This window comes from Mirounga leonina, unplaced genomic scaffold (assembly GCF_011800145.1).
Source record: "Mirounga leonina isolate KUSES-001 unplaced genomic scaffold, KU_Mleo_1.0 Mir_242, whole genome shotgun sequence".
Lineage (NCBI taxonomy): Eukaryota > Metazoa > Chordata > Mammalia > Carnivora > Phocidae > Mirounga > Mirounga leonina.
In genome coordinates, this window is record NW_023270627.1 from 657,476 (window position 1) to 681,890 (window position 24,415).

Genomic DNA, 24,415 nt, shown 5'->3' on the forward strand with positions numbered 1-24,415 from the left:
TGCTTTCTTCAAGGAGCAAAGAGATATTCTATACTTTTTCTATTGACATATTGTTCTGTCTAGTGCCTGATTTATAAACGCAATTCATAAGCAGTCTATGCATAGTGGGATACACCTCTCATTTTGTTATTCTTCCTCTCCCTCCCTGGGGCCCCATCCGAATGTTCCCCAAAGCCAGAACCACTTCTGTTGCTTCCATGGAAGCTGCTAAAGCTGAAAATCAGGGAGTAAAGCTAACTTGTGAATTCAGAAGCAGGGCACATGGAATTACCGTGAAAACTGAACAGCTCAAAAGTGTGGATGGAAGGGGTAGAACCCCAGTCCAGGTCAGCAGGCCTGCTTGGCTGTCCCTCTATTTTCTCCTACCCCATCTCCTATATTCCTTCCCTCAAACAAGCATTGCTATAATTATTATTTTTTACTTATTTACCACCTTACAGGAAATTCCACCAAGTAGAAATTTAGTTGGTTAAAAATCAACCTCTTTTAGAAAGCATTCCCCACTCTATGACGGTTAAGGAGGTATCAGTCATTCATATCTTGGTAGCAATTAGAGTAGATTGTGTTTAGGGTAATACCTTGTTGAGATTAGCTATGTTGAAGGTATATAAATTATATAAGTAAGGGAGAGGAGCTGTTGGTATTTCTGGAACAGAGACTACATTAGTACGTAGATGGGCTGGAGGGGGCATTCACAGTGAGGGTTTGAGGGCATATAAAGCCTTTTAGTATCTTCTAAAAGAGGCAATAAGCATTGAGAGAGACAGTAATGAGCACTGGGACAAACTTGGCTCTTTAAAATGTTTGGGGCTGGTCTTGCACTCAGGAGAAAGGTGAGAAAGCATCTTTATCCGCCTGTATTAAACAGCAGTGCCTTACCAAGTAAGATTTTGAGGACGGCATATTACAAAGGTAAATTCAATCCACCAAACATCCCATTTTTGTGTCTGGTAAATCTTTATCAAGAAGATAAGTAAAAAAATATAATAAGATCTAATAAGGGTAGGGTTCAGGGATATATATATATCTCCCCAATTAATATTAAGTCACATTTTTAGATCTAGGATAAGATAAAGTCATTAGATAAGCAAGTTTGCTGGCATAAGCAAAACAAAATTCACACATAAGTTAATCCATCGTTGATGAGACCCTCTGTCAAATCACAAACCAAGAAGGAATAGCAAGGCCCTCGTGGACGGCCCTCGCATAAATTAATTCAGGCGTTCAACTCTTCACAGCAGGACAGTATGCTGTGCCTCACCACCCTTCTCCCTCCAAAATGATACCTTTTTTTCACTGTGATGCTTATCCTAGAAGTAAGGAGAGGGGGAGTGGTTGGGCCGTGGGATGGGAAAGGGACTGAGATGACAGCCCTGAGCACTAGCTTCCTGGGCTCTACTAGCTCTTCTAGTCCCGAGGGGTCATAGGTCCGGTTAGTGGAGGGCAAATTAACCCACTGAGCAGAGTTATGTTTCTATTCCATACTCAGACACGTGATTGAAAATATTAAAACTAGTTCATTGATTTTTAATATAAACACAGAAATCTTTCAACTCATTCTGAAAATGAATTAGACTCCATTAAGCAGTTGTTCTGATAGGATGAGGAGGCCTCACACTTTTATAGAGAGATTAGGTCTGTCCTTGCACTCACAGTACTTTAAAAAACAAGATTCCTAAAATCACAATAATGGCAAAAATTTTAACATAATGCTCTATAACTATGTGGATCATAATAAAAATACTCACAGGGATAAGTTTTGCACAAGGGGTATTTTGGGTTTTTTGGGTTTTTTTTTTTTAGTCATTCTAATACGAACATATAATTCTTGACTTACTTCAAGGACCCTACCTGGAAAATCAAACCAAATATCTATCATCAACTTCCTTTTTTCAAAAATTAAGGTATATTTTACATATAGTAAGATTTATCCTTTATAGAGTACAGTTCTAAAAGTATTAAGGAGGGCACATATTGAATGGAGCACTGGGTGTTATACGCAAGCAATGAATCATGGAACACTACATCAAAAACTAATGATGTACTGTATGGTGATTAACATAACATAACAAAAAAAACAAAACTAATGATGTATTGTATGGTGACTAATATAACATAATAAAATAAAATTTAAAAAATAAAAGTTTTTTTATAGATAATTTTTTTAAAAGATTTTATTTATTTGAGAGAGAGAGAGACAGAGAGAGACAGAGAGAGCAAGTGAGAACACAGGTAGAGGGAGAGGGAGAGGAAGAAGCAGGCTCCCCACTGAGCAGGGAGCCCAATGTGGGGCTTGATTCCAGGACCCTGGGATCATGACCTGAGCCAAAGACAGACACTTAACTGACTGAGGCACCCAGACACCCCTAAAAGTTTTTATAAACAATCATATAAACCCCACTACAATCCAGACAAAGGACAGTTCCCTCACTCCCCCAAACTATATCATTACTCTTTGTAGTCAACCTGTCCCTTCATCCCCAGCCTGTGAAAATCATTGATCTGTTTCTGTCTTTATAATTTTAAATTTGCAGGAATGACATATAAATTGAATCATATAGTATGTAGTCTTCTGAATCTGACTTCTTTGACTTAGCACAATGCATTTGAGCATCCAAATCTCATCTAATGAGATTCATTCCTTGTGTCAGTCTTTGTTCCTTTTTGTTACTGAGCAATATTACACTGATTATATGTACCAGTTTGTTTATCCATTCTGGAGATTACAAATAAAGCCACAATAGTTATTTGTTTGTCGTTTTTGTATAAACATGAGTTTTTGTTTTATTTGGATAAATACCGAGGAGTAGGATTGCTAGGCTGTATGGTAAGTGTAGTTTAACTTTATAAAAAACTTCCAAACTGTTTTTCAAAGTGACTGCATTATTTTGCATTTCACCAGCAATATATGAGAGTTCCAGCTATTCCACATCCTTCTCAGCAGTTGGTATTGTTAGACTTAAAAAAAAATTTAACCATTTTAATAGGTGTATAATGGTGTCTCATTTTAATTTGCATTTCCCTAATGACAACTGATGTTGAACATCTTTTCATTTATTTGCCATCTACATATTGTCTTTGGTAAAGTACTATTCAAATCTTCTGTTCATTTTTTTAATAAATTTTTATTATTTAAATATAGTTGATATACTCTTTTGTTCATTTTCTTGTTATTTGATCTCTTATTATTGAGTTTTAAGAGTTTCTTTTTACAATATATGCATTAAGGATGGAGATCTTTTATTAGATATGTGACTTGCAAATAGTTTCTTTGAGGATACAGCTTGTGGTTTCATCTTCTTATCAATGTCATTCAGAGAACAGAAGGTCTTAATTTTGTGAAATCTAATTTTTTCCTTTGTGGATTATGCTTTTAATGTTGAATATAACTATTGCAACTCTACAGTAAGTCTGAAACTCCGGTAGTATTAATCCTCCAACTTTGTTCTTTTTCAAAATTGATTATTACAACTCCTTTGCCTTTCCATATAAATTTTTGATTCAGCTTATTAATTTTTACAAAAAAAAATCCTGCTGGGATTTTTATTGTAATAGCACTGAATCTACAGATCACTTTGGGAAGAATTGGTGTAATAATAGAGTCTTTTAATCCATGAACATGGTGTATCTCTCCATTTATTCAGGTATTCTATGATTTCTTCTATCAGTTTTTTCTACTTCTCAGCATACAAATTTCGTACATTTTTTTTTTAAAGATTTTACTTATTTATTCATGAGAGACAGAGAGAGAGAGGCAGAGGGAGAAGCAGGCTCCCAAGGAGCAGGGAGCCCGATGTGGGACTCGATCCCAGGACCCTGGGATCATGACCTGAGCCGAAGGCAGACGCTTAACCATCTGAGCCACCCAGGTGCCCTCGTACATGTTTTATGAGACTTAGATTTAAATAATTTTTTGATGCTATTGTAAATGAGACTTTTAAATTTCAATTTTCAATTAATTGATCATTGCTGATATATATAAAATACAAATTAACTTTTATATTATGTATAATATATATGCATTTATAATGTATATAACATATATAAATACAATTGATTTTTGTATATTAACTTCACTTTAACCTGCAAGCAACAAAAGGAGACAAGTAAAAAGAGTATTCAGTAAATGTGCTGAGGCTTAAAAGGGAGAAAATCACATTTATAAAGCCTTTCCTACTAAGGGTGACAAAAGTTAGAATATCCTCAAAACAGAGCATACACTTTTTCTACTGCTTGTTATATTTTAAACTCACAGAGGATAGCAAGTGTGTTTTATAATTTCTGTACATTATTTAATGTGGGAATTAGTGAACATTAATCTAATCAGCTACATTAGGTTCTGAAATACAATAAATATTTCTGTTAGGATAGAGAAAAGATTGTACCTTTCCAAGCACCGTCAGCTGCTGAACCAAAAGGTGAGCACTTTCTGTCTTTCCAGCACCACTTTCTCCAGAAATAACAATGCACTGCACAGTGAGAGAAGGAAACCATGAGAAGACTCATCCTCACAAGATGTAGCTCATACACAAGAAGCTAAAAGGGGAATTTCTAAGGATGTGAGACTCTCCTTACCTGATCTGAATTATATGTTACCATTGACTGGTATCCTAAGTCAGCCACTGCAAAAATGTGAGGAGGATTGGCAGTTCTCTTTGCTCCAATATATAGTTTGGAATGCTACAGGTTAAAAAGAACACATTTTGTGGGGCTTTTCTTTTTGTTTTTGTTTAAATCCTAGATTATTTACAGGCAGAACTCCCAATTTTTAAAACAAAACATAAATCAGAATACATTTTCATACCACCAAAACATCACACACATTACACACGCATACTACACACACTTACAGGTATGCACAATTATATAAAATAAAAGCCTGACATAAAAGAGCTCAGAAATATGGTGTAACATAATAGAATATAATATCACTCTGGTAGCAGTATTTAAAAGAAGACTCCTGGAAGTGCATACCACTTCCAAAGCAGAACTTAATGTTTCAAAATACTATTATTTCTTTAAATAAAAAGATACTATAAATAAGACAATTGGGTTTATCGGGTATCATTTTGTTGACTCTTCCCTGGATATAATAACATCTGACATACGATCACCACTTTTTTCCTTTGACATCATTTGACATACAGCCTGTCATTTATTTGTCCAAATCACCAAGTTAACTGATAGCAGAATTTGGTGAAAGCCCAGACTTCTGGAACTTAAGCTCAAGGTTCATAAATTTACCATTATTCTTGTAAATTTTAAGTGGTAGAGGATGACAGAATTATTTATTTCTCACATAAAAAAAAACTATTATTCACAGTATTAACTGATTTTCTAGAATACACAAATAGCTAAAAGAGAATAGGTCCAATTAAAAATGAAAGACAGCTTAGCTTAATTCCGAATACTGTTCTATATTTAAGCCATTACGGCTTGAATAATGGATAATTATATACTCATATTCATAAAACACACACTGTCTGATACTAAAAACCAATATGTCAAAAGGAATTTTTAAATTCATAATGACAAGTTTCATAGCCACTAAGTATATATTACCTGTGAGACAACGTAATTAGACTCTTGACTCTCCAATTGGTTCAGAGGTAGATAATACACCTGCAATTTTGTAGGCCTCTGTTTATTAATATGATACATAGTATAGACCAGTTACTAATGACTGGAAGTAATTACCTTTCTGCCATATACTTTTGGAAAAAGGAAGACCAGGAACCACATTCAGATTGATTCACCTCCTATTTTCCCTATCTCTATGTTTTAACAGTAATTATTTGTTTCTTCAAGGCGTTGCATAAAACTATCTTTGGCATCATCTAAATTAATTTAAAAACCTGAGTAGTATAATTATTATTACAAAGTAAAAGAATGCAAGCCACACCACATACCTCTGTGGAATAAAGATCCAGACTCTGATAAGGGTTAAGAGCAATGAGTATATCTCCCACATAGATATAAATCTGATCTCTGGAATAACACTTCTCAAGTTGCTGTGAGACTGTATTCTATAATAAAACAAAAATAATTTTTTTTCTTAAAGTCATTTAAGGTCAGTTACAACTTAAAATGTAAACAATATAAATGAAACATCTGGAATTTGGACTGAAGATCAGAAAGGAATAGACACCCTGGTAGTAAGGAGTATAACACTGGGTCAGCAAATATCTTTCCACCTGGCAAGTATTTTCTTTTGTTTTGAAAGCCATAGAGAGATGGCACTGTCCTATGTGTTTTCCAAAGGCTGTATGAAATATTACAGGGATATTATATGTAGAGAACCTTCCAGAAAATAAGTAAATGCAGAAGATGAAATAAAAAGAGAAAGATCAATAGAAAAGAGAAGGGAAGATACAGTGAACATGACTTTATTGCAAATCAAGGTTATTTAGTGGTTCTGTAGAATGTCCTAGCCCTTTGCTGAGACACTGTTTTTATGAGGCACAGTAAAAAGTTCAGAAAAGTAGCTTTCATAGTTGATAAATCATGAGTACATGAAATCAATTTTAATAGTGTCAGAAATCATCATTGACAGTATGACACAAGAGGAGAGCAGAAGATCATAGCTCAAAAACGAGACAAAAATGAAAGCACAGACAACAGAAAAAAACAAGCCCAGTGTTTAATATATAGGTCAGCAATATGATGAGCAAAGTCTTCTTTATAAATTCACAAGCCTAGAAATTCACATCATTGGAGAATTTGGTATGAAAAGATTCATAAAGGTGCTGGCAATTTCTGACTTGCAAATACTACTTGATTACAAGATGTTTGATGTTCTCAAGAAAGATTATTTTGAGGAAGACTTGAGTTGTTTAAGCAACCCTAAATTTACCAAATGACTACTTCTGTTCAGAAAATGTCTCCTGATTTGTTGACTTTCTAAGCAAATCTCAGGCATGTATTACATGTACTTAAAAAACCCCATTGATCAGGATAGAGATCCTAACCTTTTACTGAAAAGGAGCTATTTATTTCTCTAATGATCTGATTATCCAGAATAGAGGGAGATGAGGGAGAAGGGAGGCTGAAACTATAATTTACTGGCTTGCATTTGTACCTTCGCAAGAGATGCTTGAAATAGTTCTGAGGTCACTGGGATAAGGAGTTTCAAGCAGAATTCAGTGCCCTAAAGGGCTAGCCCTCTGAGAGCTGGGACTCTGGGATCCCATGAGGGGGACAATGACCATGGTAAGAGAGACAGGCTCCTTGGAGTTTCCTAGAGGCCTCTGGGTACAACCACTGAGAGTGGAGCAGAAGAGAAAATAGAGGGAGGATGCCATGTGGAGGTTGTAGGAGGCGGACCATTTTCTGACCTCAGTACATCATCCCTCTGAGGCTCCCAGAATGAATTCAGGGGAAGATGGGTCTGTAACTTATAAGCAACTCAAGCTACTGGAAACCCACGCCTTTGTAATTTGACTATCAAAAGAAAGAAAGAAAGAAAAAGAAAAAGAAAGAAAGAAAGAAAGGCAAAAAAGGACACAGGCTGAAGAGATCTGGAAATATGAGTTACACATATTCAAAGTGAAGATAGGAGAGAGAATCAGGAAGCTAAGATACAAGGAAAGCTTACAGATATTCACACAGCCACTTGTGCATATCACTTCTATAAATTAAACAAAATATAGAGTGTTTAGGTTTAATTAAACTGAGTCTCTTACCTCATCCAAAACTTCTAGGGTTGCTAAATCATCTACATCCTTCAGACTGGACATTAGTGATCTACTGAAGTTACTTTTCTTGGTGTGAATACGTTCATGTCTATAGAGCAATACAAAGAGAGAAACCCCTTCTGACTTGAGAACTTATTACTGATCACAGTAGAGGTAAGTTTTAGATACATATGAGACTACAAAACTTCTATGAAGCTGATTTTCCTAAATTCATGCTAACCATTTCCCAGAAAATAGCCTAATATATTTGGTCTGTTTTCTCCTCTCTATAGGAAAATTACAACATGTCAAACTTGCTTCACAGATGATGGAAAGAGTTCATTATTTCTATCAAGAACTCTCCTATATATAATTTGCTTTAAAGCTTCCTCTAAATTGTGATTTAATCTGTTACAAAGTGGTGAGTCAGAGAGATTGGAATTCGTTAGATTTCCAGTTTTGTTTGAGATAGTGTCAGGCCATTGGTGTTTAATGGTAACATTAAAAATTATTATTCAGCAAAATTTAAGAGGAATGCAAAATAAACTCCACTGTTGATTTTCAGATGGTTAAATGGATGTAGGAAATTGGTTTCAGGCATTAGGAAGTTTATTTTCAAAGTAAAACATTTCAGCAACTTCTGATAACAGCCAGAGGACCTTGATTTGACATGAAGGCTGGAGAAGTTGCTGAGATAAACACCAGGGTGTATTTCAACTTTTCTGGACATGAAATTATCATCTACTCAATATTTTGAACAAAACTGTATCTTCACTGTTTATATTTGGAGATACAGTAGACTTTTGAAACAACATGGGGTTAGAGATGCCAACCCCTCATGCAGTCAAAAATCCAGGTATAACTTTTGACTCCTTAAAACTTGACTACTAATAGTCTTTTGTTGACCAGAAGCCCTACCAATAACATTAACAATTGATTAACACATATTTTCTATGTTATATATATTATATTCTGTATTCTTACAATAAAGTAAGCTAGGAAAAGGAAATGCTATTAAAATCATTAAGAGGAAATACAATTATAGTGTTATACTGTATTTACTGAAAAAATTATCTGCATACAAGTGATCCCATGCAGCTCAAACCTGTGTTACTCAAGGGTTAACTGTACTTTTAATCATTTCAATTTGTCCATTAGTAAAAGGAATAAGTAGACTATAAGGAACAATAAGAACCATACCACTTACTCAGTAAACTTTAATGGTTTCTCACTGCTTAGTGAATTAAGTCACTATTTTTAAAAATTTTTAATTCTAGTGTAGTTAACATATACTGTTATATTCATTTCAGATGTATAATATAGTGACTCAACAATTCCATATATTACTCAGTGTTCATCGAGATAAGTGTACTCTTTATCTCCTTCACCTATTTCAGCCATCCCCCCAGCCACTTCCCCTCTGGCAACCACCAGTTTGTTCTCTCTCTTTTTTTCCTTTGTTCGTTTGTTTTGTTTCCTAAATTCCACATATGAGTGAAATCACATGTTATTTGTCTTTCCCTGACTGGCTTACTTCATTCACTTAGTATTATACTCTCTAGCTCCATCCATGTTCTCAATGGCAAGACTTCATTCTTTTTTATGGCTGAATAATAGCACATCTTCTTTATCCATTCATCTATTGATGGACACTTGGGCTGCTTCCAGAGTTTGGCTGTTGTAAATAATGCTACAGTAAACATAGGGGTGCATGTATCCCTTTGAATGTGTATTTTTGTATTCTTTGGGTAAATACCCAGTAGTGTGATTACTGGATTATACGATAGTTCTATGTTTAATTTTGGGGGGAAACTCCATACTGTTTTCCACAGTGGCTGCACCAGTTTGCATTCCCACCACCAGGACATGAGGGTTCCTTTTTCTCCACATCCCTGCCAACACCGGTTGTTTTAGAATTAAGTCACTATTGGGACGCCTGGGTGGCTCAATCGGTTAAGTATCTGCCTTTGGCTCAGGTCGTGATCCCGGGGTCCTGGGATCAAGTTCCACATCGGGCTCCCTGCTCAGTGGGGAGCCTGCTTCTCCCTCTCTCTCTACCCCTCCCCCCTGCTCATGTTCTCTCTCTCTTAAGAAAAAAAAAAGAATTAAGTCACTACTGATAAACTGTCCCCACCCCTCTATCCTCAGCCGGCCCTTTCTCTGGTTCACTGGATTCTATCTTGTCTCACTCATTCAAGGACACCGCTGGTTCCTCTCTCACTCCTAACATCACTCAGTTTTTCCTCTCAGCTATCATAATACTTGTCTCAAAAGTCTCAAAAGAAACAAGCACAACAGGCTTCCTTGACTTCCAGTTTTTTTCCATCTACTTTTCTATTTCCTTGCTTTGTAGCAAAAAATCCTCATAAGAATTATCTATACTTAATTTCTTTCCATCCATTAAGAAAATTCGTTTCAGTCAGACTGCCATTTCTCACCCACAGAAACAGCTTTTGTTAAGAATATTAATGGCTTCACACGGTTAAGTCCAATGGGCAAGTCTAAGACCTCATTTTGCTTAACATACGGGCAGCACTGACAAACTCCTTCTTAAATACACTTGTTTTGGTGTACACTTCTCTTGATTCTCATCCTTGCCTCACTGGCATCTCCATCTGAGAATCTTTTTCTGGTTCTTCCTCATCTTTCTGTCACATTTGTGATCTCCTGAGCTTTAATCCTTGCAGTTTTTGTCTTCTCTATCTACATTCACTTCCTGATTTCATAGCTTTAAATACCACCCACACACTGACAACTCTGCTGATCTCCAGGCTTAAGCATCCAACTGCTCTCTCAACACTTCACTTGGAAGTCTAACTGGCAGACTTAACATATCCCAAACCATGCTCCTGAATACACAGCCCGAAACCTGCTCCTGCCCCATGATTCTCATCCCAGTAGGCGGTGACTCCCCTCTTTTGATTGTTCAGGTGATTCTTAGCTCTTCTTTTTTTCTCATATCCCTCATGCAATCCATATACAAATTCCATCAGCTCCATTGCCAAATTCTATCTAGAACCAACCATTTCTCATCGCCATCACCTGCGCCATATTGCATCCCACTACCACTATGGCCTCCCACCCAGGAGGTTTCCCTACTGCCACCTTTGCCTTCTACACTCTTCTCAACATTGCAATCAGTAAGCTTTGTCCTTCATTTATGTTATTTCCGCCTTCTACACTCTTCTCAACATTGCAATCAGTAAGCTTTGTCCTTCATTTATGTTATTTCCTCCTCAGCTCCACCTGTGTGATGAAACTTTATTCATTTTTCACAGATCACCTCAAATGCCACCTCTTTAAAACTTCTCAGCGTAATTCTATACATCATTCAGAACAAATACTTTAGTTACATCATTTCAACCAATCATTTGTATATGGGTCTTATTCCCTTTACTAGATTGTAAAGTTCCTCAGGATGGGGATATCTCTTCAACCTATGGAGCTGGAAAAGCTGGACATCACATTCAAAAATTTAAAAATCTAGACACTAACCGGGCCCCTTTAACAAAAATTAACTCAAAATGGATCACATACCTAAATGTAAAATGCAAAACTATAAAACTCCCTAGAAGATAATACAGGAGAAAATCTTGACAACCTTGGGTTTGGAAATGAATTTTTAGATGCAACCAAAAGTACCATCCATGAAAGAAAAAATCACTAAGTTGGACTTCATTAAAATTAAAAACTTCTGCTCTATGAAAGATACTGTTAAGAGAACAAAAGGAAAGCCACAGACTGGAAGAAAATATTAGCAAATCACATATCTGATAAAGGACTTGTATCTAATAAGGATAGTTTTACTCCTATTTTCAATTCTTGGGTTCCTCAATTTTTATGGCATTTACAAAAATTCATAGATATGCACTTATTGGTATGGATAATTTAGTTAATATTTGAATCCCTTACTACACTGTAAACTCCAAGATGCATGAGACTATTACGTGTCTTTGGTTCCCCATTGTTTCTGGGGAACAAGCAGATTATTTAAAACATAGTATGTTCTCAATAAATGTTAGTTGAATGAATGAGTCAATGTATATCCCACACAGTTTCTGGCACAGAATTTCCACATAGTTGGTCTCCATATTTGCTGAATTCAATAAGTATCATCTTACTTATCCCCCTATTTCCAAAGAGACTCATATTATTTTTGAGAAAACAGAGAAAGAAATCCAACTACCCATTTAATTAAAGTGAAGAACCCTGAATTTTTCATCTGTTTTTATGGGCCCATTTGGCAGCTAAAGACTGTTATTGGAGAATTACAAGAAGCAGGTGGTGAAGAATTGGGAGATCAATATTTGGCTGGCTAATACACTCATTCTTCCACTCTTGTGAATTCATCCTCCTTGATGCTTCTGGTATTAGTTTCCAAAAACTTAGAAAAGATGTTGTTATTTTAATGATTGAAAGCCTCAGATGGCTCCCCATTTTCTACAGCGTGACTTAAAGACTCCTTGGCATGGAATTCACGTCCCTTCACGGCCTTGTCTCAAAGAGCCTTTCCAGCATCATCAACCATCATCTCTGTACAGAACATTCCCCACTATGCCAACTATTTTGAGATTCAGTGCTTTGCTCATTCCATTTTCTCTGCCTGAAATTATTTTCTTTCCATGTCTGGCTAAATTCTACTTTTCATGCAAAGTCAGGCTCAAGTATCATCCTCTCTGTACCTCTAGTAGAGAAACTTTCACCTTTAACTAGGTATGTTCACCATTGTTACCAGACTAGGAAAAACTTGTGGGCAGAACCCAAGTGTTATTCATCGTTCTATGCCTGGTATCAAGGATACAGAGGCATGAAATATATTGGTGGCTTGGATCATAATATTGAGTCGCACCCAACTAGCCAGTGTGCAAAGAATAATATCTCTTAGTGTAACCAATCCTGTGTCCTTCCCTTTTAGTTCATATCCCATGATTTCTGGCAAACCTTTTAATAAGTCAGCTGGCATCAAAACCTACCTAACCTACCATCTTTTGGACCTTTTACCATAATACACTTTTAATATCCACAGAATTAAATTCTGTGATTCACAGGTTCTTTTTGTTTTTGTTTTTAGAGAGAGAGAGAGAGAGAGCATGAGTGGGAGAGGAAGGGGCAGACGGAGAGAGAGAATCTTAAGCAGGCTCCATATTCAATGCGGAGCCAGATGCAGGGCTTGATCTCACGATCCTGAGATCATGACCTGAGCCAAAATCAAGAGTCGGATGCTTAACTGACTGAGCCACACAGGTGCTCCCTGTGATTCACAGTTATAATGGAAAATATGAAATTTAGCTTTTATATGTATGTACTCAAATGTGGAGAGGTTGTCAGGCTGATACCTGCTGGGAAAAAGAGGGAGGAGCACACATGGAGGACGGGAGACAGGCTAGAGGACATGCTGTATTCTCTGGACCCAGGGAAGGGCCCTGCCCCTGAAAGAGTGAGAGGGACCCTGGTGCCCGGTGAGCCTGGACTCCAGACATACTGGGAAGCCAATGAAATATTTTAATCAAGAGGGAGAGCCTGGAAACAACAGACTGGAGTAGCATATTCTAGCCAAGGGAAAAAAAATCATTTTACTGTACTCTAAAAATAAACATTATCACTAAACATCATCACACTAAGGACAGCCAAGAAAAGTTAGAATTCTAGTAGTAAGTATCTTCTAATTTGAGGTCATACATTCTAAGAACATATTATAAATGTGGCATTTCCAATTAGTAGAGAAAGAAAAAATTCAAGAAATTGTGCTAGAATAGCTAGTTAAAAATTTGGGAATCTTGTACCATATAAATAAAGTCCAGGTGGAGTAACAAACTTACAGATTTAAAAATATGCTCATAAAAGTTCTAGGAGAAGATACAGAAGAAGAGTTCTGTAATAATAATGGGGTAGGAATGGAATTTGTAAGTATGGTAAGATGGAAAAGAGAATGAAAACTATGGGATAGATTTGGCAGGATAACAATTTTAATATGTGAGTATAATAAAAACATAAGTTATAAGGAAAATAAAAAAATTTGCAGTTGTATGATGGACAAAGGATTAATATGTTTAATATTTCAAGAACTTTTGAAATTCATTAAAAAGAACACTGAAAATGAGATATTAGGATAGTAAAATTGTACTGAAAACACAAATTTTAGGCTTTTCTATTTTGATTTGGGAAGATAAATCCATCACTATCATTTCCTAAAAAGACATGTTATCACCAGAAAATACTGAAAGCTAATAATTTTACCTAGATTGATGGTATTAAAATAGCTAAATCATATAATCTCTGTTGTCTCTTCCAGTCCTGGAATTCTATAATTTGTCAATCTAATGGGCTTGATAATTTTGTGTATTGATTAGGTGTATTACCTAGGAGATGGGTGACTGCTTCATTATGAAGAGAAAATGAGGAGCCGTTTTCTGTGACTCTGAAAAACTCGTTCTTTTTTTTTTTTTTTAATCACTTATAAAGACTTTATCAGTGTAATTGTGAAGATGGCTTGGCCCTATTCTAGAACATGATTCCTCTATTAAGATTTCTTTTCAACTCAAGGGTAGAGGGGCTGACAGATGCAGAGCATGGTTGAGCTGGTAGTGATAATCGGTATGAAGTCAGGGTGGATTATGGATTGACTAATAAATTATTAGATGCTGAACTGAATTCTGAGATGGTTATATGGAAAATCAAAAGTTATTTCTGAAGCTATATGAACCCTTGCCTTTGTTTAGATTGTGGTATTCATGACACCAAAGTAGTATTAGGAACATGGGCTCTAGAATCCGAATGCTCAGAGCAAACATCAAAAGAGTTTGTGAGGGGGGCGCCTGGGTGGCTCAGTTGGTTAAGCGACTGCCTTCGGCTCAGGTCATGATCCTGGAGTCCCTGGATCGAGTCCCGCATCAGGCTCCCTGCTCGGCAGGGAGTCTGCTTCTCCCTCTGGCCCTCCCCCCTCTCATGTGCTCTCTCTCTCATTCTCTCTGTCAAATAAATAAATAAAATCTTTAAAAAAAAAAAAAAAGAGTTTGTGAGGATAAATAAAATAGATTTCATGGAAAATGCTTATTTGGAATGGGCATATGAAAATGCCTAATATATAAGAGCTACTATTATTCCAGTTGTGGCTCTATCACTTACCAGCCATGTGACCTTGGGCACACAACTTACTGTGCTTTCTCAGACATAAGATGGGAATAATAAAAGTCTATTTCATAAGGCTGTTGTAGGGTGAAGTTACATAGCACATGGAAAGTGATTCTTTCAGTACCTGCTATGTTTAATAAATTTTAACTATTATTATTGCTTTTATGATCATGGGTTCAATCCTCATTTATATTTATATTTAATATTTACTTTTAATTTATATTTAATTATATTTTAAATTTATATTTATACTAACTTTATATTTAATTGTCTCCATCCTCTTCTCATTCCACAGATACCCTTCTGCCTTCAACAAACATGAATTGTAAATACATGACACTGGACTCAGCATAAACCAAGCAAGAAATGAGAAGAATTTGGGCCCAGGTCTTGTGAAGGATTTCACTGTATTTACTATTAAATCCTATGTATACCCTGAGGGTAGTAGCTCAGCAGGAATTATGCATTCTATCAGATGACAGGGAAATAAGCAAACTCTCTTTTTTTTTTTTTTCTCTTCCCTATTCACACTGCTGTGTTTCAGGCTGACTTTACAGAACAGAGCTGAAGCTTAGTTAGGCTGACGGTGAGAAGATACGCAGGTGTCTAGCACATCTGGGCTCCAGCACACCTTCCTCCCATCTCTCGCTGATCACGACTGAGTGCTGCTCTCTGCCAGGTCAGTTGAACTAGAGAAGCCCCGTGGCCACTGGAATTGCCTCTCCATGTTTCTCCCATATCTGTATATCTGCACCATTAGTTACTGTTAGACAGGGCCATCATAATGGGCTGCTCTGGAAAGCATGGTCAGCACTGTTGTCACTTGGATGGGTCTTACACATTATGGAGACAAGGCAAAAAAAAAAAAAAAAGCCAGTTACAGCTGTCAAAACAAAAAAACAAAAGAGCAATAGTGAGTGATCACATTTCTACTCTTCTATGGCGTTGATACATGACTAGTTGCATCAATTATATCCTTGTTCAGCTTTAAAATTAGCTTCACATTTAAAAAGCTACCCAGTTAACAATACATAAGATCAAAGGGCGTAAGAGTGAGAAGAACAGTTAAATATATTACAGTCCATTTCCTTTCATTTTGAGAATTGTGAAAAATGAGGTCAGCAAGCCTGTGATGTGTCCAACTTTGTGTCAAAACTCAATGAACCAGGCGATTGATATGACATCTCCATTCCTGTTCTGGTTTTGTTAGGCTTTCCCCCCCAAAACACACACACACACACACACACACAACACATTATACTCCAAGTAGAGCCTTAAATATTACATGTTTCAACATCCATTACTGCATTCGTTCATTCAACAAATATTTACATTTCTGCAGCATTCAATATATTTCAGGCAATTTGGAGCTGGGATAAAGCTATGAAGAAAACAGATAAGGTCCCTGATCACACAGAGCATACACATTCTGATGGAGTAGTTAACAATACACATATAAACAAAAAAGTTAAGATAAGTTGAGCTGGGACTGATATGTTTGGACAATTCATTTTTGAAGAAGAATATGCTAAAATCAAGTAGCACTGGCTATTGCTTCAAATACTACTCAATGGACAAAGCTGTATTTGCTCACATGGGTTTTGAAAGTACATAAGTCATTCATAGTTAATTCAGGTGCATACAATTAGTGTATGAAAGCTTTCTCCATAAGTTAAACATTTTGCAAGCTATTAAAGTTGTAATGAATGATTAAGAAAAATTGAATTACATTCCATGAATGAAAATTTTAAAAGAATTGTCAATTGTGAAAATATCTTACATCTTACATATCTCTTTTAGTCACTAATGTATCCTAAGCATCTAAACAGTAACTGGGAGATAGCAGATACTCAATAAATACAATAAATATAAGTAGACTGAATAAATGAAAGAATAAATGATTACTGGTCAAAGGAAGATGTCTAGTCCAATCTTTGTCACTACCTTAATATGATATCCATGTTTGTCTGAAACAAACTGAATTCTTTGGAGTTTGTATAAATAAAAGCTTTGAATTTTTCCTAGTATAATATTGGGTATTTCTTAAAATGAGGAAGTACACCTAGATTTTCAAAAGAACATCTAAATGTTTCTATAATTTTATACATTAGTGAATATCTAATTAATCATGACTGCTATTGTTCTGGTCAACTTTCATTTTTCTGGGATCAAATTTTTTTAAAAATGCATACAATGATTTGTTAGATTTAACTACATACCAAGTACCTGATAGTAGAATTGTAAGGCAAGGGTGCCTGGGTGGCTCAGTTGGTTAAGTGACTGTCTTCGGTTCAGGTCATGATCCTGGAGTCCCGGGATCAAGTCCCACGTCGGGCTCCCCGCTCAGCGGGGAGTCTGCCTCTCTCTCTGACCCTCCCCCCTCTCATGCTCTCTATCTCATTCTCTCTCTCAAATAAATAAATAAAATCTTAAAAAAAAAAAAAAGAATTGTAAGGCAAAAAGTTTTTGGTAGTTAAAAAAAACCATACTTATAGAAAGGGATAGCTACTGATTCCAGAAGGGCATTTTCTTTAGAATCTTCTTACATCAGTGTCATTTTAATAAAAATCTAACTGTGCAATTCAATCCAACCTATATTTATTGAGACCCTGCTATGTGTAAGGCATTGTCCTAAGTGTTGAGGGGTTACCGTAGGTGAAAAGGAATCCAGACCCTACTTCAATGAGTTTCAATCAAGTGGAAGCTATAAAAACATTTAAAACAACCCAAGGCATATGGCAAGTGCCAAAACCGATGTAAAAATTAAATGTTATAGAAATAGCAAGAAGGCAGTAACTCCCTTCTGGTGAATGGGGAATGGTGTTCCGTAGATTTAGCATTCAGTCTTGCTATTTGAGTAGGAGCAGGATTCGATGACCTGTGGAAGAGTATTTGTATGTGCGGTGGTGACTGGTGGGTGGTCAAGTCTGCGGGAGCAGCACGTGTGAATGGGCAATGCAGGGCATGTGCCCCAGGACAGTGATGATCTGCCGCAGCTAGAATGCAGAGTGCTAGTGTGGGAGAGGCCAGAGGTTGAGGAAACTAGGTTGGGAAGGGCATGATTGTTGAGAAACACAGACGTCTTCAATGCATTCAAATTCCAAATGTCCAAAAAGCAAAGCACGCTCTTTCGTCACAAAGCCTAGAATTCCTCCAGGATTTCTGATTAGCTGCGCACACCAGAAATCTGCCTCTCTCTCATCTCCTAAATCCACGTCATCACCAGATTACACTGTTTTCTTCTCAAAATTTGTTGGGTCTCCATTTCTCTTCATCTCCACTGAGGAGAGGATGGCCCGTTGATGGAGGTTGGGAACAGTAAGAAAGGCAGGGAAAAAAAAATGGATGTCATGGAAGCTACAGAAAACCATGTAAGCACAGCTTAGAAATGTTGCCCAGGGTTGCTGACTTGATACTGGGCAAAAAAGGTGGGGGGGCATTTCTTATAACTGAACAATATTCTGCTCTCCTGCTAACTCCTCAACAGAGAGGGTATTTAATCAGACCTCAAATGTCTATTTCTGAGGTAAAACCTCCACTCCTACTCCCTTGATCTTCAAGCCCCCATTATTTTTACTTGGATTTTTACAAATAGTGAGAGTGACCTTTTTAGAATGTAAGCCAGATAGGTCACTCTCTGGTCAGTGTCCTCCAATGGCCCCATGTCACCCAGAGAAAGGTCCCATGTAAACCCACCCAACCCTACCCCGCTGTGTCAGACCTTGTCTCCTAAGACTGTCCCCTGCTCCCATCCTGGCAGGCCTCCAACACCTGGCACACTCCTGCCTCAGAGGCCTCCAGAGTCTTCCTCCACCTGCAGATCCACTTCCCCCCAACCCTGCAAGGACTCGCAACCTTCCTTCCCTTTCTCTATACTACCTCCAGCACACACCGCCATCTAACATACTACATCGTTTACTGATTTATTTTATTTTTTGTCTGTTTTCCCTTTCATATGTAAGCTCCACAGTAGGTTTTTTATTTCAGTTTGGTTTTTTGTTTTTTAATCTGTTGACTAATTTACCCCTTACTCCTCGACAAGATTCTTGCAAATGGTAGGTTCTCAAAATATGTTTCTTGGATAAAGGAATGAATAGTTTGCTTTACTAAATGTTCATTGACTGTGGAGCCAAAGAAATTTTATTCTTTTTTTCTCTGGTTATAAACAATTGAAATGATCAAAGTATATATGCGCGTGCACACACACACACATACACACACTTCAAGATAATTTTACACTTCTAACATTTTCCTTTTGCCTTCATTTTATAGAACTGGTTTCCATTCTTGTTACTTTATTAGATATTTTATTTCTGCAAGACTTGGAAAAAGCAAAGTCAAAATACTTCCATAAGATTTTTGTCCTTTTGTGAAAAGTACAGCTTGTTAAACAGATTATATTTTTCATTTACTCTGTCATACTGGAGAGACATAGTTTCAGACTATAAATATTTTCTCTCTGTGTTGTCAAAGGTCACAAATTCCCTTAGAGTGCTTCTTACAGCTTCACTTGCCTTTCAGGTCTACACATGGAAAGAAGAAACCACTATCACTGCCTGATGTTAAAATTTTTATCCTTACTCTTCAGTTGTACTATTGTAATGCAACAGCTTTATTTGCTCTTACTTTGGTAAAATATTCTCTTGTAAATATCAAGCCCTATCTTCTAAGGTGATTCAGGAGCCACCGGGGGTAGTACAGAAATCCTTCATCAAACATAAATCTAATCAATGGCTTTGTTTTAGTTTCCTTATCCATCTTTAAATTCCAGTACCTAAGTCTCAACTGGCGGTACCAATGGGAGTGGAGGCTGTCACTGGTATGCCTTGGAAGACCAGTTTTTATTCACGTGCACTTGCGCCCCTTTGGCCGAGGATGAAGTTCTGAAACGATGGTGGGGAAAGGTGCACACACCAGCCTGGCCAGCCAGATCAGCAGGCCAACTCTGGCCATGACTGGAATGACAGATGTCAGAGTCACCCAGCATCCAGGACATTTCTAATTGCCGTTTTCATTCACAGAGCTCTTCCTCTCTCACATATGATTTTGTAAAGACGTGCTTTCATCTGGACTGTACAGATACACACTTGTTCACAAAATCTGGGGCAATGCTAGAAGGAAGGATGAAGTTGGAAAAGTGATATATGAAAACAGATAAAAATCTCTACTGACGTAAGCGTCTTCCTTAGTTTATTTCAAATCTCTGCACTGAATCTCCCTACTATATTCTCCCTGCTATTCCAAATCTCTCTACTACTTTCTCTGCGTGGGGACTGAAGCATATGAAATAAATGAACACCCAAGGATGTTGTGTATAATTTGCATGTTGTGATATAATACTCTGTACCATGATCATTTCATTATTGACACATTTAACAATCACTTCTTGATTTTTCTTTTCTCTAATGCTATTTGCCCACTCATTACCATGACCAAGATTCCATACTCTAGAATAGGGATTGGCAACTTTTCTCTGTAAAAAAACAGATCAGTAAATATTTTCAGCTTTGAAGGTCATCTGACCTGCATCACAACCACTCAGCCTTATTACAGTGTGAAAGCAGCCATAGGGTTAATACATGAACAAATAGGCATGACTGTGTTCTAAAAAAATTTCATTTACAAACTAGGATACAGGCCACATTTGGCCTGTAAGCCATAGCTTGCTGACTCTCTGTTAGGCAAGAGATCTGGGGCAAAAAGAAGGGTCTAGAAGAGAGGGACAGCAGATACTACTAATGATCAGTGGGTCTAAAGGTAGACAGTCTATAAAAAAAAATAAATGTATTAAAGATTAATGTATGCTTGATGACTGAGAGTGACACTATTTAAAAAAATTAAACCATGAAGTGCTTAGTATTATATTAAAACTCACAAGCTAGTTGCAGAACACGTGAAGCATATCATTTAATATAATTAATGTGTCCATGAAAGAGGTATGGGGATCAAGGTTTTATAAAGTGAATCTTTTCTCCAGTCACTCACACTTTTATTTCAGAAAGATATTAAATTCCCCCTGACTACTATTTTTCAGTGGCTTCTAACGTTATAAGCATCCTTGATGTTTTAAGTGATAATGTTAAAATGATGTTTAAGAGCCTTGTAAATTTTCCATTAATGCTGTAGTTATTTGCTTGCATATAAATAGATCTCTAGAAATCCACATAAAACACTGGATATATTGGTTGCCTTTGGGAAGGGACATAAGTGAGGAGACTATTTTTTACTGTCTACTCTTTTGCACTATTTCAATATGCATGCATTACCTATTCATAAACAGAATAAAAGAAAAAGGAGGTTATGTTCTAGTATAGATTTTGATTTATAACTACGAAGCAACTGCATCAAGAAAAGCCTGGGTGGCTCAGTCAGTTAAGCATCTGCCTTAGGCTCAGGTCATGATCCCAGGGTCCTGGGATTGAGCCCCACATTGGGCTCCCTGCTCAGTGGGGAGTCTGCTTCTCCCTCTCCATCTGCCCCTCTCCCCTGCTCATGCCCTCTCTCTCTCACTTGCTCTTTCTCAAGTAAATAAAATCTTAAAAAAAAAAGAAAAAGTATATGATCTTTTATGAGTTGGACAATAGGTACAATCTCACCTATTAAAAGGACTAATTTTATTAAGGCAATTAGCAAGTTTTAAGTAACACATACTACCTGGTAATCTCTGTTAGGTGGTCCTGGGCAGGGTGAAAGGGAACCTGTGTGCTCTTAAGAAGGAATCAGATATCTGGAGGCTGAAGAAAAATGTTCCTAGTGGGAAATCTTGTCTGTTTCTGCTGTGAATGTGACTTCTCTGTGATGTCTATTATTTTAGATAGAGTGACCTGTTTTTAGATGTTGAAATAAGACTGATTTCTGAGTTTGCAAGAATATTTGTGGCTATTGTCCATCTCCCAAAGGCTCCTTACCTCTTTCTTCTCCTCACTCTTAGCTTATAAACAAGAGAGTAGAGAAGAGCCAGTTTCTGTAAGTAGACTTTTGTGGCAAAGATGGAGAGGCACGGTTCCTTCCATAGTCAGAGTTACCAATGCCACAGTAAGTATCCATAGGGCAAACACCATTATAGAAAATTAATCTGGTTACGAACAAACATGGCCGGGGAGTTTTGTGTAGTTTGCCTGGTCAAAAAATGATGGCGTGAAGGGTCACTAGAAAGTGTTTGATTATTTTTATTACATCCATTTTTCCCCAAGTATAAAAATAAACTACATTGTTTAAAAAATTGAAAAATGTCAAAAGGTATAAGAAAAAAAAATCACCTATAGCTCCATCATCAAGAGATAACCATGGTTAACATTTTGGTGTTTCCTTTTAGTTTTTTTTCTATATACCTATATTTTAAACAAATTAACTTTTTCTCTCAGTCTTCTCTCTGGTTGGAATGGATTGAAGTGTCTCTACTCTGAGCAAAGGCCAGCTCATCCACTCTCTCTGCATCCCATCTGCATTGTCAACCTCTCCCTGTCAGCCTATCAATCTGCTCTACCAGCTCCCAGCTTTCAACATCTCTCCTTTGATGCTCCATGCCTCCCAGTGGTTGCGCCTTATCTCCTCCTTTTACAGCTGAGCTTCTTGAAAAAGTAGTCCCTATTCCCTAGCTCTTCTTCCTCACGACACCTCTCTCCTTAACCTCTCCCAGTGGGGGCTTCCCTCCACCCACTCTGCTTAGATGGCTCTTATCAGGGTCACTGAAGAACTTCCTGTGTCCAAACTCAGTGTCGCTCTATTTTTCTTGAATTTTCAGCACTATTTGGCAGAGTGGACCATTCTCTCCTTGAAACACTTGGTTCATGTGGCTTGCGACAGACCACACTCCCTCAGTCTCCTCTCCCTCTGCCGGGTTCCTAAATGTTGGTGTCTCCCAGAGCTCTGGCCTAGGTCCCTTTCACTTCTCTTTCTAAATACACACATTAAGTGACCTCACCCAGTGCCATGGCATTTGCTCTATAAGCAAATGACAAAAAACCCATTTCTAACATGGACTTCCTCCCTGAAGTCCAGACTCCTCTATCCAGCTACTTACTTAGTAGCTTTACTTTTATGTTTCACTGGCAAGTCAAATTTAACATCCCCCAAACAGAATTCATGACCGTCCTCCACCTATTTGAATAAATATAGGGGAATTTTGCTATCATCCATAGACCATGAACAACACCCACATTTTAGGCTGGGCTGCCCAGGTAATGTTTAGATAGATAGACAGATGAGTATTGATAAAGATAATTTTTTTGAGGAACTTGTGGTACAGTAATATCCAGAATCAACCATGGCATAATAGTATTCCATTTCAATTTCTATTCCCAAGACTGGAATTGTCATAGTTAAGTATTATCTATTTCCCTTTCTTTCTTCTTTTTGAAAAAACCTTAAGCATTTTGACTTCAGATTTTTCCCTAAAAAAAAAAAAAAAACCAAAAACAAAACCCAGCTGTATTTATATAAATGTATAAAAATCTAACTTCAAAGTGAATCATGATCTTCCAAAACTAAAAAAAAAATCTGTTAAATACAGCTTTTTTTTTTTTTTTTTTTTTGCAGAGATTACAAAACTAAATGGGGAAGCAAACAAGATTAGAGCAGCTGAACAGCCAGAGATAAAGCTTTACGTGCTTGGCAGTGAGGAATGAGGGGCACGTCATTTTAAATTCTACTCAAAGACTGAAATATTGCGCTCTAAACCTTGACTTCTATCCTTAAAAAATATTTCTCTCCTCTTACCCAGCAAAAAGATGGTTAAAAGTTTTAGCTCATTTAAAGCACAAAATTTTCCAGTAAGTTATGCTCAATCGTCTTATTACTGCCTTTGACATGATGGCAAAAATATATTTAGAGGACTAAAAATGTGAAGACACTCAAGGAAAATGGGAGGTCTGCCTTCCACTCACCCTGTGCATCCTGCTCTGCTGCAAAAAAATGAGTATCATCCACACTGGGTGTCCTGCCTCCTGTGAGACACTGCAGAATTCAACAGTTAATGCAATTCTATGCAAATGCATCTTTTCTTTATGGCTACAATACCAAAAATGGATGCATTCATATCATAGGCCATTGCTAATTTGAAGGGAAAAAAACAAATAAATAATATTGCAGTATTTCTTGCAATCTTTAAAATGCAGGTCAAGGCTCTTGACAATCAAAAGACAATCAAAACAAAAAGGTTATTTTTTCCCCTCTAGAATAAAAAATTTTTTAAAGGCTAATGCCTTTGAATGAAAGACAGAACAGAATTTTTCAGGAAATTTTGTTCTTTTTAGAAAAATGTGTCATATTTTGCTTTATTTAAGTACACGCACTTGTTGGATTCATACCATTTTACCCCATGCAATCAAATGCAATCATTTTCAGGAAACTCTTTAAATAAAATAATTATAAAATTATAAGAAAAAGTATAAATATTTTTAAAACAAGTAAGGGTTTGAATCAGTTTAATATATCTAAAAATGGGTAATGCTATCATTAAAATAATGATTTCTAGAATATCACTGCCAAATTAACATTACAGGAATTTGGGAATCTGATACAAGCTTTCAGAATTTGTAAAGTGGTCCTAATATCTGATAAAATTTAAATTTCCCTATAAATTACATATATACTATAATTAGCATATTTTA

At 36.7% G+C, this 24,415-nt stretch overlaps 1 protein-coding gene across 1 annotated transcript in view; it reads right to left on the reverse strand.

The window, feature by feature from the left end:
- MYO3A (myosin IIIA) overlaps positions 1-24,415 on the reverse strand; it is a 221,092-nt gene that overhangs the window by 128,366 nt on the left and 68,311 nt on the right. Inside the window, exons 9-12 of the mRNA XM_035029490.1 lie at positions 7,683-7,782; positions 5,910-6,026; positions 4,576-4,680; positions 4,386-4,469 (exon numbers count right to left, since the gene is read on the reverse strand). Coding sequence (XP_034885381.1) covers positions 4,386-4,469; positions 4,576-4,680; positions 5,910-6,026; positions 7,683-7,782 — 406 coding nt within the window. The remainder of the gene's footprint in view (positions 1-4,385; positions 4,470-4,575; positions 4,681-5,909; positions 6,027-7,682; positions 7,783-24,415) is intronic.